At 40.6% G+C, this 15,854-nt stretch overlaps 1 protein-coding gene across 6 annotated transcripts in view; it reads right to left on the bottom strand.

Annotated features, from left to right (window-relative positions):
* Positions 1-15,854, bottom strand: part of LOC143216891 (uncharacterized) — a 138,002-nt gene that overhangs the window by 13,227 nt on the left and 108,921 nt on the right. For 2 of the 6 annotated variants that reach the window (XM_076440456.1, XM_076440452.1), the window contains 3 exons: positions 6,142-6,226; positions 5,464-5,561; positions 4,614-4,803 (listed from right to left, as the gene is read on the bottom strand). In XM_076440456.1, coding sequence (XP_076296571.1) covers positions 4,614-4,803; positions 5,464-5,561; positions 6,142-6,226 — 373 coding nt within the window. Of the gene's footprint in view, positions 1-4,587; positions 4,804-5,463; positions 5,562-6,141; positions 6,227-15,854 lie in introns of all 6 variants that reach the window. The other 4 variants (XM_076440451.1, XM_076440455.1, XM_076440453.1 and 1 more) reach the window with 3 other exon arrangements.

Raw genomic sequence — 15,854 nt, 5'->3', positions numbered from 1 at the left:
AATGCGTTTTTAAGAATACAATTCCGTTTTGGAAGAATTTAAGATTGAAATTGTTAGGGGTTGGGGTGCAGCAATCCCTGCCGTTATGACCCCATGTGAAAATTTGTAACTAAGCAGAGTAAACCTAGTACTATAACCCCCTTCAAGGTGATATTCAAGATATGCCCTAGTTTTTGAGAAATTTTTGATTTAAACTTTCGGGGGTTGGGGTTGCTGCAATTACTGTCCTTACGACCCCAGCTGAAAATTGATAACTAAAAGTGAACCTAGTACTATAAACCCCTGAAGACGATCTTTAAAATATCCCCTGCTTTTTGAGAAATTTGGTTTTGAAATATTTAAAGGTTGGGAGTGCAGCAATCGCAATAATAATTTACAACCCCACGTAAAAATGATATTTAGACAGAGCTAAGCTAGTACTGTAACAACCCCAGTCCGTTTTCTAAAATATGCCTCCAATATTGAAGAATTTAAGATTTAAACTTTTGGGGGTTGGGGGTGCTGGAATTACTATCCTTATAACCATAGCTGAAAATTGATAACTAAGAGTGAACCTAGTACTATAAATCCCCCAAGGAGATGTTTAAAATATCCCTTGGTTTTGGAGAAATTTGGTTTTGAAATATTTAAAGGTTGGGAGTGCAGCAATCGCAATAATAATTTACAACCCCACGTAAAAATGATATTTAGACAGAGCTAAGCTAGTACTGTAACAACCCCAGTCCGTTTTCTAAAATATGCCTCCAATATTGAAGAATTTAAGATTTAAACTTTTGGGGGTTGGGGGTGCTGGAATTACTATCCTTATAACCATAGCTGAAAATTGATAACTAAGAGTGAACCTAGTACTATAAATCCCCCAAGGAGATGTTTAAAATATCCCTTGGTTTTGGAGAAATTTGGTTTTGAAATATTTAAAGGTTGGGAGTGCAGCAATCGCAATAATAATTTACAACCCCACGTAAAAATTATATTTAGACAGAGCTAAGCTAGTACTGTAACAACCCCAGTCCGTTTTCTAAAATGTGCCTCCAATATTGAAGAATTTAAGATTTAAACTTTTGGGGGTTGGGGGTGCTGGAATTACTATCCTTATAACCATAGCTGAAAATTGATAACTAAGAGTGAACCTAGTACTATAAATCCCCCAAGGAGATGTTTAAAATATCCCTTGGTTTTGGAGAAATTTGGTTTTGAAATATTTAAAGGTTGGGAGTGCAGCAATCGCAATAATAATTTACAACCCGACGTAAAAATTATATTTAGACAGAGCTAAGCTAGTACTGTAACAACCCCAGTCCGTTTTCTAAAATATGCCTCCAATATTGAAGAATTTAAGATTTAAACTTTTGGGGGTTCGGGGTGCTGGAATTACTATCCTTATAACCATAGCTGAAAATTGATAACTAAGAGTGAACCTAGTACTATAAATCCCCCAAGGAGATGTTTAAAATATCCCTTGGTTTTGGAGAAATTTGGTTTTCAAATATGTAGGGGTTGGGGGTGCAACAATTTATAACCCCACCTGACAATTGACATGTAGACAGAGCAAACCAAGAACTGCAACACCCTCATTGCGTTAAAAAATCTACCTCTACCAATTTTTAAGGGTTAGGTTTTATTAATTGTATATCGGAAGCTTCTGAGATTGCAGCGTCCATTGTGAGGCGATCCCCAATCCCCTGTGGCGTTCTCCTTAATCCCCAGCAGGCAATATATCTCGAGGACACTGATTTGTGATATACACGAGGGGGTAAAATTGTGGTACTTGGTAACCGTCTTTTAATCCTTTTGCTGCCAGGATATCACGGTCCCATATATCAATCGGTTATTAACTTGGCTTTTAGAGGATGAGAAGTTGCGCTGCGAGACCTTTCGAGAAACTGGGGTTCGAACGGACCCAGGCGTCGTCGTTCGACAGTTAATAGCTGTCGTCTACCCACTCCCAAAAGCGTACCCGGTGACCCGAGGCCTGACAATAAACGGCCGCAACTACTTTGCCTCTAATTCTATCGAGTCGCGGACAGTTACCGTGATGACAATATCGAAACTTCGACGAACGTTTCCGAAGTTCCGCAGACGTGCCATAGTTTATGAGGCCGGCCGTACACTAGACCATGCGAATTAACACGGCGCGATATTGGTCGTGCGCGGGAAATTTCCGAAAATTAACGAATCCTCAAAGCAGCGAAAGGGTCAAGAGACTGTCCATTCACACACAACGATTACCTTTAAACGATGAACAATTATATCAACAATTAAGTGGCTAGAACCCCAGCTCGAGCTTCCAGAAAACATCATTGTTTTCGAGTACTATCAAACGCTAGAAATACCGAGGGCACTGATATCAGTTCCGTGATCGATCAACTATCCCGAGGTGTTCGAAGCATGAACGGGGTTCTAGCGTTAACAAGGTACGCATCCACGGTCGACAAAGTGTTACACCGAGGCGTGCAGGACGACACGCGAAGCCGTGAGTCCGCGTGTTCCGTGTTAAATTGATGAGAGGGTTAGCCTGCGTGATAGACAAGTCAGTCCGTGAGTGCGGCTCGTGCATGTTAGTCGGTGATATGCACTGGCTGAATAGTGAGTTTTCGATACACGATCACTCGTGGAAACTGTTCCCGTCACCGAATTACATTACCAATCTCATCGACTCGACTCGAACAGAAAGCGACACACATGTCGTTTAACTTCATCGCCAGAGAAAATACACGCGGTCATTTTCTGGGAGTATGTATACACCCCTGGCGAAGCATATTCGACCCGAGAAATAATTGTTAATCCCTCGAGCATTGGAGTAAACATGGATGATTTTATCTAGAAAATATTAACCCTCGAGTGGAACTTTAGAATGTACTTCAAAAATGCAGTGTTACAATTAAATAGAAACAAAGTAATTAGAAACTTAGTAAAATTTCGTTTAAATCCACAAATAGTTACATTATTAAATAGTTACATTAAATATTAAATAGTCATATTATCCACTTAAGGGTTAATTTTGTTAAGTGTTAAGCATAGACTGTAGAGAGTGATCTAGCTATAGTTATAGAAACTGCTGAAATAGATAGCCATCTTGTTAGAAGAGCGTTGAATGTATCTAGTAAAAAATGAGGGGGGTTGTTGAACTCAATAGCTACTGATTTAGAAAAGAGTTAAATGTACCTATTAAAAATTGATGGGGGTTGCTGAACTCAATAACTATCAATTTAGAAAAGAGTTGAGTGTACCTACTAAAAAATAATATGGAGGTTGCTGAACTCAATAACTATCAATTTAGAAAAGGGTTGAGTGTACCTACTAAAAGTTGATGAGGGTTGCTGCACTCAATATAGATACCGTGTTATAAGAGTGATGACTATATCTACTAAAAATTGGGGGAATCTTCCGAACTCAATAGTTACCGTGTTATAAGTGGGTTCAGTGTTCCTACTAAAAATTCATGGTGGTTGCTGAACTTAATAGCTACCAATTTAGAAAAGGGTTGAGTGCACCTACTGAAAATTGATGGCGATTGCTGAACTCAATAGCTATCGATTTAGAAAAGGGGTGTTGTACTACAATAAAAATTGATGGGGGCTATTCAACTCAATAACTAGCGTGTTATAAAAGGATTCAGTGTATCTACTAAAAATTGATGGTGGTTGCTGAACTCAATAGCTACCAATTTAGAAAAGGGTTGAGTGCACCTACTAAGAATTGATGAGAGCAGTGGAACTCGATAGCTACCAATTTAGAAAAGGGTTGAGTGCACCTACTGAAAATTGATGGCGATTGCTGAACTCAATAGCTATCGATTTAGAAAAGGGTTGTTGTACCTACTACAATAAAAATTGATGGGGGCTATTCAACTCAATAACTAGCGTGTTATAAATGCTTAACTGCTTAACTGAATTGCTTAACTGAATAGCTACCATATTATAAGAAGGATTACTATATCTACGAAGAATTGATGGTGGTTGCTGAACTGAATATCTACCATATTATAAGAAGAATGATTATATCTACTAAAAAGTGATGGTGGTTGCTGAACTCAATAGTTACCATATTATAAGAAGGATGACTATATCTACTAAAAATTGATGCTGGTTGCTGAACTCAATAGCTACCATATTATGAGAAGGATGACCTGAATGACTACATCTACTAAAAATTTATAGAGGCTGCTGAATTGAATAGCTATCTTGTTATAAGAGGAGTGAGTGTACCTACTAGAAATTGAGGGAACCTACTGTACTCAATAGCTACCCCGTTATCAGAGGGTTCAGTGTGTCCACTAAAACTGATGGTGGTTGCTGAATTCTCTAGCTACCGTGTTAGAAGAATATGTCTACTGTTCCAACGTGAGTGTACCTACTAAAATTGATGGAGGCTGATACGATAGCTACCTCGCTGTCAGAATAGTTCTTTGGATCTAATCCGCGATTTCGGTCGAATATTCTGTGCCAGGGGCGGCGTTAGAGATACGAATAGAAAGATAGAGAGATAGAGATAGAGAAAGAGAGAGCTGGAGGCAGAGAGAAAGATCGAGGGGGTTAGAGTGACATCTCCCTCGGTCAGGATCGTCCACGTGGGCGTGATGTGTACCTTGATTGGACGAGTGTGAGGCTCACGATTGCGGTTGCGGTGTGTTGTGGTCCCGCTTGTCTCCCGCAGGAGTCGGCGGCTTTATCACGGGCTTCTCCTCGTTTACCGGCGTGGGTGGAGCGTCCTTTCTTGGCGGCATCCTCTCGTTTATAGCGTCGAGACCCTTCGCCTCGGCGAACGAGGTGATTTTGTGGTTCGGCGAGAACCCTTGGAGAGCTGGAAACAACGGCACCGGTCACCACCGTTCACACCCCCGACACCGTTCAATCAAAATACCACCGAAACCTTTCCATTATCGCGCTCGAAATCGATTCGATCGGTCGACGAACTCGAGAACCCACGCACACAGTTTATTCTTTCGCATATACATACTCGCGTTCGCGACGACATTTTTATGATCGATTCGTTAACAAGATTAAATAACTATAGATTATTACAGACACTTATGTGTTCATGAATATATGGATAGAATATTTATAATTATTAGAATAAGAGATAGATTGTGATAAGATATTATTATAATAAGATAGTAATACGTAACTGTGACACTTGACACACGACGCTCACTCTATGAAGATTGAAGACTCGCTGAATCGCTTTCGGAAAATATGGAGGATAAAGTGGGGATATACAAGTCCCATCGGGGGTATTGTAATTAGGGTGACGCGTGGTTTACGGCACCCCCAATCAACTCGAGGCGCAGGTATACCAAGGTCACCGTTTACGGCTTGATTAATTTCACACAAAGTTATTTCCACATTGGAAAATTAATTACTATAAAATTAATGTTTCCAATTCGCCCAAATTCGGTGGTACTTTGACACGTAATTGTTACCGCAGTTCTAATTATTCCAGAGATTTCCAGGAGTTGTTTACCGTTTTTTAGGGACGTCTTGCCACCAGATAATGCGCCAAGAGGCAAAGCTCCAGTCGGTGTCAACCCCTTCAGCTGTAACACGCTCTCGCTTTCCTCCCTAAAACGAAAGAATGATATTAGCATGATGGTGTTAATATGGGGTTAATTAACCTGACAATTCCATTAAATTCTTCACATTTCCTTCAATATTTAATTCCTCACATTGTCTTCAATATTTAATTTCTCGTATTTAATCAATTAAAGTAACAATAAATTCCAAGGGTTGGTGTTACATTTTTGACACAGTTCTCCCGTGTAACAATTATTTAAAACATTTTAAATTGAGGTTGTCGCGAATTTGACAAATAATTTAGCAAGGGTTTAATGAACCCCGTAATTCCATTAAATTCTCCACATTTTCTGCAATATTTAATTCCTCATATTTAATCAATTAAAGTAACAATAAATTCCAAGGGTTGGTGCTACATGTTTGACACAGCTTTTGCCGTGTAACAATTATTTAAAACATCCTAAACATCTCCTAAACATCCTTTTTGAAATATTCTATGTTTGTAAATAGTACAAATAAAAATACATGCGTTTTAGAAACCGTTCGAGATTCGTGAATCTCGTTCACAGTTTAAGGGGATGAGAGAACCTATGTACGTTTAGGGAAGCGAACAACAAAATATCCTTACCTCAAGACAGAGAAGACACGCGCCATCTTGCCGATGGCCCTGATCTTGTTTCTGATTACCTCCTTGCGTAGATTGGCTGCTGCACCTAGAAAACCGAGAGCCACCGGTTAGATCGATCGGTTCCGGAATCGACCACGCGTATCGCTCTAGTGATCGACGAAATCGCGAAGGCGTCTCTTCGGTTATATCTCCGATCTACGAGGATCAAGCTCTAAGCTGCTTTGGCTCCGCCATCGAATACACGCAAACACATATTCTCTCGGTCGAGCACGATGGGAATCTCGCGAGGAACGAGAGTTTTAGCAGCAGATATTCCCAGGGGATTCTCAGGCGTACAACTACATACAAGATGCGTGGGTGTGCGGCTAGCCTTCGCGAGATCGGGATCACCGATTCACCCGGCGATCTACAATACGGTAGATCGGCCGAGTTAATCGATCTTCGCCAACAAGAACTACGTTATTCATACCACAGCTTTTTATTAACCGGTGAATGTTTCTTTCTTTTTTTCTTTTTTGTTAAGAAAATAATTTACCAAGAGACAAAACAAAAATAAAAAACGGAAAATAATATTGTTTCAGAGAGAGAGATAGAAACAAAAATTAACGGAGAACACGTCACTCGTTAATCTCGAGTCGCACGGCAAACAACAACGGCAAAACTAAACAGCCAGGAGTAGGCGCACGCGACGAGCGTGTGCTTATTAGACTCGGCGTACTTGGACATTACGTGTCCGCCATTTTGGCGTGATCAGACTCTCGGAAAAGTCTTGACGCATTATCTACCGGTGGCGGTTCATTCTTTTCACATTTCTTCGAAGTGCAAATCAAATTGTTTTATGCGAGAGATTTTCCTCGGGAGTATAGTTCGACGCGTCGATCGTTTAGGTTAGATTAGGTTAGGCGAAACAAGTAAAATTCGATCGGGGTCAAAGGAGGGTTCGACGTGTTAGCGATTTAGTTTCGTCTTCGTTGAACAAGTTACTACTCCGTGGGGAATTTGTTTAACGATCGACACGTCGAACGCGGATGTTTATGCAATTTTCAAAATTTTTGGAATCATGTGAAATATTATTTTCAATGGTCTTTGTATTGGGTTGACAAGACAGTTTTTCTGTTCAACTTTAATTAGTAAAATATTCTCTTTGATCTTGTTCGATGATCTTCCGCCATCTTTCTAGTAGCTTCATAATTCCGCGCTCGTAAAACTTCATAATGTTCGAAATTACTTTCTTGCCGACCCAATGGATCTGCGATAAATAAGAATCCTACTAAATTCTGTGGAATTCTATCGTCCAGCATTTTAAAAAAAATTGTTTGAAGACATAAATGCATAAAGATCCGCAGAGTCTATTCCAGATCCTTTCGCAATGAGAGTCCACCGTTAAAAACCGAGTCCCGCCGGTAGACGAAGCGTCAGAATGTATTTCTCGCATACTTTCGCGCCACCGTGTACACGTGCATCGACTATGTACACAGACATACATATATACAGAGGCAGAAAGATAGAAAGAGAGAGAGAGAGAGAGAGAGAGAGAAAGACAGAGAGTGAGAGAGCTAGATACAGAGACATCGTGTGTGTGTATGTGCACGAGGATAATAGCACAAGCTCATTGCATACGGATGCACGCGCGTGTGTGTGTGTGTGTGATCGTGCGCGAATATACACGTACGCACAGCGACACACTGGCACACTGTTCTCGCGTGTGCGCGCGCGTTTCGCAGTTCTATTATGTCGCATATATGCAAAAAACACGGGATGCAAGAGAGAAAAAAATAGGTCGCATGCACATGCAGGCTGAGCGCGAGAAACGTACGCACCGTCGGTCACTGCGGCGCTTTAAACCGTTGCGCTCGCCGTTGGTTAATTTTTCACCGCTACTTGCCTACTTTCTCGTTCGCATTTTTACCGGTTCTTTCTTTCTTTTTTTCTTTTACCCCGGTTTCTCTTTTCGTTCGGTACTGAGAAATTCCTCGGGAGGCCGTCCGAAGAGGCTTTTGTTCCCCGTGAGCTCTCCGTGTTCCGTTCGTTTAACCCTTATCCGAGGGGATCACCGATTTTACGTTACGCAGCGGACACGGGCAACGCCGGAGCGCTCGGGCCACGCCCACTCCGCTCGCTCCGCCCCCCGGGCAGCGAAACGAACGGCTCTCGCGGTGAACAGCGATTGCCCGTGTCTGGGGAAGCGAATTTTCCGGTGGGACGCGCACAGTGGTTCTCTAGTCGTTTCTGGCACGTTCTTCGAGGCCCTAACATGTCCTCGAAGTCCCTAGAATGAGCTAGAAGTATTTAGAACGATCTCTAAATCCCTAGAAAGTCCCTAGAACGGTCCGAAAGAATCTAAGATGTTATCCAAGTCCCTATGACCTTTCCCACGAAGAAAATTTCCAATGATCCCGTCTCGACAATTTGACATAATCGCGTCGCGCTCTTTTAGCACCCCAATTACATGGGCGTCGGAAAAGCAAATTCAGCGGAAAAATCGAAAGAGAAGCGAACGAACTCTGGTGAACCGGCGCAACCTCCGCGCCATTTTCCCGACGCGACAAATTAGCCGTGAAATAACGACGACTCGGGAGAAATAAAATTCACGCGTCGCACACACATACACGAGCAGCACGGGATAAACGAAAGGAAATAACCTGTTGGGAACGGGTCGCAATATCGCGACCTAAAAAGCAGCACTCCCGACCGCCGTTTCTTTCTCGTTTAGCGTACTAATTACGCCCGTGTACAGTAATTATAATCGCGAGGCGCTCGCGGCCCCCATTAAACCTAATCCGCGATGTTAATCGCGCAACTTCCAGATGAGAAGGTCCGCGGGGAGCCTCTAATTGTCCTATGAATCATCGGAATGAAGAAGAAAAGAAACGCGAGAACCACTGTCGCCGGAATAAATGTTTATTTAACAATCTCCGGGCGATACGGGTTGAAACTCGAATTCAGCGATCCAGGGATGGTTCCGATTGTTATAGGGGATGGAAAATAGAAACCCTTCGACCATCGGACAGCCTTCTAGAGCTACTCGCCGCAGCGGGCCCTTTTTTTATTGTTCCTGAGCGCGAAGATCCACGGGGAAAAATCGGAAACGTCGAATTTACGACACTCAATACTTCCCGAACGACACAGTATTTACTTATTTCGATTAAGAAATTGTAAATCGAAGCGTGTGGATTTCTTTTTTTCCCTGTGGCGTCTTCGGTCAAGGACTGCAAGCGTCTCATAGCGTTTCTTTGCAAATTTTCGTTCAAGGGATGTCACGACACGGATATTAGTCACGAGTACTACACGAAGGTCCAGCTGGGTTTTCTACGGGCACACGAGTCGACGTACGTGAAAGTATCGTCCCGGTGTCCTCGTGTTTCCGCTTGCCTAACGGTTCGCGAGCTAAGTCTCCGGTTGTCGGGGGTGGTGGCGAGGTCGCTACAGCAAATTGGGCAATTCGTCACTCGGGTTACAGACTTCTCAGGGACGCGTAACAACCACCGGATTGCCGTGTAACTTTCCTCGGACCGCAGCTCTTGCAGGGATTACGAAATCCGGTTTCGCAAAAAATCGGAATTTCTGCAAGATTTATTACTTCTCTGCAAGCCTTACAAATTTTTTCTAGACTCTACCATTTTTCTGGAAGCCCGACAATTTTTAATTTGAAGGGTCTACCATTTTTCTGAAAGCCCTATAATTTTTATTTGAAGGTTCTACAATTTTTCTCCAAGCCCTATAATTTTTATTGATGGCTCTATTATAATTTTTATTTAAAGGCTCTATCATTTTTATTTGAAGGCTCTACAATTTTTCTGCAAGCCCTGCAATGTTTCTGCATGCCCTATAATTTTTATTCGGATGCTCTACGATTTTTCTGTAAGCCCTATAATTTTTATTCGGATGCTCTACGATTTTTCTGTAAGCCCTATAATTTTTATTTGAAGGCTCTACATTTTTCTGATAGCCCTACAATTTATAGTTGAAGACTCTACATTTTTTCTGATAGCCCTACAATTTTTCTGCAAGACCTATAATTTTTAGTTGAAGACTACATCTTTTCTGCAAGCTCTACAATTTTTAGTAGACTCTACAATTTTTCTGAAAGCCCTATAATTTTTATTTGAAGGCTCTACATTTTTCTGATAGCCCTACAATTTTTTAGAATACACTACAATTTTTCTGCAAGTCCTACAATGTTTCTGCATGTCCTCTAATTTTTCTGCAAGCCCTACAATGTTTCTGCAAGCCCTACAATGTTTCTGCATGCCCTATAATTTTTATTTGAAGGATCTATAATTTTTCTACAAGCTCTATAATGTTTTGAAAAGCCACATCACTTGTCTAGAAGCTGTATATTTTTTCTGCAAGCCCCACAATATTTCGGCTAGCTCTAGAATGCTTCGGGAAGCCCTACAATTTTTAATTGAGGGCTCCACAATGTTCTCGGAGACAGTACCCAAACAATTAAGTACCAAAAGAATCACAGTGAATTAAATACGAATTTTGCAAGAGCTGCGTTCCTACAGAGGGGTCGGTGATTGCGACAACGTCCCATTGTCAATGGATCAAGAAAAGTTGAAAGGTCACGGAATCGATACGCGAGGACTGAGTGTGTAAAATCGGCAAAACTTTCCATCGGTTTCGAGTCGAATGGATTTTCACCGTACGCGTTCGTTCGTATATCTTTTGGATCCCTTGGATCCTGCGGTTCTCGCGGGAAGGACGAGATGCGGCACATACAACGACGTACGTCACTACTAGTTTGTACAACAGATCAAGCCTTTTTGCTCTCTAGACATTTACGTGTCAGCGCATGGTAACGCACCCAGCCTGTCGCAATGACACGGTACAATGATCGTGAATCAACCCGCTAACCTTCCATCAGGATCATCGTATGTCTGTCGCGATAAATCATTCATCAGCCTCGAACAATTTCGGAAATCCTTCGGACGATTCAATGAAACGTATTGAAAGTTTAATGCTGTTTCATAGATGTATAAATGATGGATTTACTTGTCTACATTTTTAATAACAATGTTGTGTTGTTGTCCTTGCAGTTTTAATACTGAATTTTATGACACTGTGTTCCGAAATATTCTGATGGAAGATCAGATGCATTACGAGACTCTAAGATGCCAGTTTGATCTATGGATCTTTCGGAGTCATTGCGACAGCCATCTACCGAGCTAACATTTATCATAAGGTGTTCGACCTCGAGAAACGGAGATCCATCGCGCAACAGGAGAGCGTAACTAACACATTATAAACCCGCCAGTAGAGGAGAGAAAAAGAGAAAAAGACAGAGATGGAGAGAGAGAGAGAGAGAGAGAGAGAGAGACAGAAAGAGGAAAAGTTCCTCTGAAGGAACCTGGAAGGACACCTCGACGATCGAAACTCGAACAGAACAGGGATCGAAAGAGTTGTGGAACTTTTTCATAGCATCTGTTTTAAATAAAGACCGTGGGACTTTTTTAAAAAACGTACTTGCAGTATTGATTACCGATCAGAACTGTCCACGGAAGTGAAAGTACGAATAGAACTTTTAAAAATCTGAAAATGAAAAAGTTTAACGCTGGAACAGATATTTTGTTCATCGATATTGAAAAAGTTTAACGCGGCAACAGACATTTTGTTCATCGATATTAAAGAAGTTCGCAATTGTCGCTAACCGGGATTCTGTTCGACGAATATACTCCGACTAATTCTTTTTGGAAGCCCTACAATTATTTGTTGAAGGTTCTGCAATTTTTATGGATACACTGTCATTATTCTGAAAGCTCTAAAATGTTACTGGAAGCCCTACAATTTTTGGTTGAAGGCTCTGTATTCTTTCTTAAAGCCCTACAATTTTTCTGTAAGACCTACCATTCTTAGTTGACTACCATTCTCAGTTGACAAGGCTCTACATTTTTTCTGAGAGCTCTACAATTGTTTTGGAAGCCCTACAATTTTTCTGCAACACCTATAATTTTTAGTTGAAGTCTCTACATTTTTTCTGAGAGCCCTACAATTGTTTTGGAAGCCCTAGAATATTTTTGGAAGCCCTACAATTTTTTTGGAAGCCCTACAATTTTTTTGGAAGCTCTACAGTTTCTAGTAGAAGGCTCTTCAATTTTCCTGAGAGCCCTACAATTTTTTAGAATACACTACAATTTTTCTGCATGCCCTATAATTTTGATTTGAAGGCTGTTCAATTTTTCTGCATGACCTATAATTTTTAGTTGAAGAGTATATTTTTTCTGAAAGCTCTACAATTGTTTTGGAAGCCCTAGAATATTTTTGGAAGCCCTACAATTTTTTTGGAAGCTCTACAATTTCTAGTTGAAGACTCTACAATTTCTAGTAGAAGGCTCTTCAATTTTCCTGAGAGCCCAACAATTTTCCTGAGAGCCCTACAATTTTTCTGACAGGCCTACAATTTTTCTGACAGGCCTACAATTTTTCTAAAAGGCCTACAATTTGTCTGCAAGACCTATAATTTTTAGTTGAAGGCTCTACATTTTTTTTGAGATCTCTGCAATTATTTTGGAAGCCCTATAATTTTCACGTTCTACAAATTTCATACTACTAAAACATCTGTTCCACGACAATATGTTCCTTGTTAAAAAAGTCCCGAAGAGTGATTTTCTAAAAATTTCCGGAGTCGATTAAAAATTTGTTCGTTTCGATCCCTGGATAAAAAACACTTCTACCAGAGTGCTCTATCATTCAGCATTTCTAACAGGCGCAGCAGAGCTCGAGCCAACGAGTCAAGAGAAGATCGAGGAGGAAAGTTAGAGATCACGAACGATGATCTCTACGATCGAAATCGCGTCCTCGTTGGCTCGGAGCCGTCGATCCTCGAGAAAGATCGTTCTTCAGAGATGGATCTCCGTGACTTTGCGACGACCATAGGCGCCGCCACTGCGAACAGACTCCTCTGGTGACGTTTCACTCTCGTCGCGACGCCTATGTGCTAGCGTCGATGCCGTGTCGCGTGGTTTCGTTTGGCAACGTTGCACAGTGGCTTCGATCGAAGAATTTTCACTTGCTCCACAGAAATTTCAAAAAATTTTATCGATCATTACTCTGATTATTAAAAAAAGAAGCAGATGGACACAAAAATAGAGACACAATAATGTTATTGAACTATAATCTAATAATTAGACTGCGGATCTCCTTGCAAAATTGATCGCATTAATTTTAAGAAACATGAATTTCAATAAAAATCTATTTCGGCTCCTAATAATTTTACTAGTACAAATTAATTCGTCTCTTTACCTTCATAAATTCGTTGTTCATTTACAAACAAGAATTCAATAAAAATCTATTTTGGCTTCTAATAATATTCCTATTAGCTGTGCAAATTAATTAATCTCTTTACCTTCATAAATTCGTTGTTCATTTACAAATTAAAATATATATTCTTAAAAATAATCCCTATCCTTTAACAAAGAGTTGCAGCATCCCACATTGAATTTAGTTAATCGCCACGAATTAATTTGTGAAGCTAATAAATTTATTTTCGCAATCCGCAGTCTATTAACGATAAACCTACTGAGCACTAAAAGTGACTATAAACAGTACTCTAAAACATACCGTACTATAAAAATACAAAATCCGATCTGGTCACTGTTCAATCGCTTCCAGTGTTCAGTAGATTCACCGTTAACTCTAAAATCCTTCCGGACTCCTCGAGTTCCATCTGAATACTCGCTGTAGTTCTAAAGCTACACTAAATTCCTCGATGGCCGCCACTGTGCGATAGGAGGCCCCGCCCAACGGCTGTCTCCGCAAACAAATCCGATTGAAACTAAATTAACACTAAACGAACGCGAGCTAAAACATTGACACCCGAAGGTCCTCTAACGCAATTTCCTTTGTAAAATGATGCGACCGTTGGGCGCGGGCTAGCTCCCATTCCGTTCTGCGTGTCGATCCATGGAGGATAGCCCCGGGCTGGGAGGCCTAATCGCTCTCAGAGTGATCGAACAAGCTGACAGGTTCCGCCGATGGAAACACCGCGGTTCCGTCTCAGAGTGCGCAATTCCAGAAAATCGAAGAATCCTCGTTCAGCCGCTATCGCGACTCGGAATCCTGAACGTTATCGATCGCGAGGCGATCGATAGATCGGGATTAGGTCTCCCGAACGTCGTCGGGATCCTCCACGCGTCGAGATCCCGCGCGTATTTTGTCTCGTATATATTTTTGTTTTTTGTTTTTGTTTTGTCAACACAAGAGAAGAACTCACCGTACGCGATGGTAGGCGGGGTCGTTTTCGGACCAGACCGTCGGGTGACCATCGGGTTACCATGGCGGCCATGGTGCCCATGGTCGGTTTACCGATGGTGAGCGTGGACGTGAATAAAAGGACAGAAGTAACCAACAATGTGAGAGCAGCGTCAATGCGGCCGAAGAGAAGAGATAGAGAGAGAGGCGGACAGATGTATATACATATACATATATGTACATATATGGTTTTTGGTATTATTTTTTTTTTTTTTTGTTCAGCTCGGTCATGTTCGATTGGAGATCGACGTCAGAATCGATCGCTCGGACAGTCCGACGAAGGAGGTTTTTGCGAATCATTGCACAAATTTTTTTTTCGAATTGGTGATGGTTGGTTGGTTGGTTGGTTCATTGGTTGGTTGGTTGGTTGGTTGGTTGTAGAATTGTGGCGTAAAGAAAAGAACACATAGAACAGACAAGAAAAAGAGTGCACAGCGTAAGTGGCATTCAAGTCAAGCGTGTGCGGTTCAAAGTTTCAGAAAGATCTCTCGCAACGTCCTCCCAGGAAACATTCCGCAGAACGTTTTCTGCGAGTCGCTGCTTTTGATTATTCTTATCTTAGTCTGCGGGGAGCGGGCCGGAAATTGCATTCGAGTCAGGTACTCGGAAATTTAATATAATTATTGTAATAAACAGCGGATTTTATGCATTTATCACAGGAATGAGGTGATGTAATTTAAACCAGTGAAAATGTTAGAAGAATTTAAGTATAGATTAAAGAATCAATCTGTTGAACGGATTAAGAAGGAATAGATATTTCTGTATTTCACTCCAGTTTGTTGCAATTCAAGTAGAAAATTTTTACGATTAATTAGTAGACAGCGGATTTTATGCGTTTATGGCAAAATCGAGTAGGTGTAATTTAAAAGAGTAAAGACATTAGAACAATTTAAAAATACTGTTATACTATTTTCAACCTATTAAACATGTTAAGAAAGAATACAAATTTCTATTTCACTCAAGTTTGATGTAATTCAAGTAGAAAATTTTTATTTTGTATAAAGATCCGCTGTCCATTAACTAGGGACCCGAAAATTTAATACAATTAATTAGTAGACAGCAGATTTTATGCATTTTATGAGAGAAATGAGTAGGTGTAATTTAAAACAGTAAAGACATTAGAACAATTTAAAAATACTGTTATACTATTTTCAACCTATTAAACATGTTAAGAAAGAATACAAATTTCTATTTCACTCAAGTTTGTTGTAATTCAAGTAGAAAATTTTTAGTTTGCAGAAAGATCCTCTGTCTATTAACAAGGGACCCAAAAATTTAATACAATTAATTAGTAGACAGTAGATTTTATGCATTTTATGAGAGAAATGAGTAGGTGTAATTTAAAACAGTAAAGACATTAGAACAATTTAAAAATACTGTTATGCTATTTTCCCTCTATTAAACATGTTAAGAAAAAATACAAATTTCTATTAGAAAATTTTTAGTTTGCATAAAGATCC

The sequence above is a fragment of the Lasioglossum baleicum genome, chromosome 16 (genome assembly GCF_051020765.1).
Source record: "Lasioglossum baleicum chromosome 16, iyLasBale1, whole genome shotgun sequence".
In the NCBI taxonomy this organism is placed as follows: Eukaryota; Metazoa; Arthropoda; class Insecta; order Hymenoptera; family Halictidae; genus Lasioglossum; species Lasioglossum baleicum.
The sequence above is the reverse complement of the archived record's forward strand: the minus strand, read 5'-3'. Positions and strand labels throughout refer to the sequence as shown.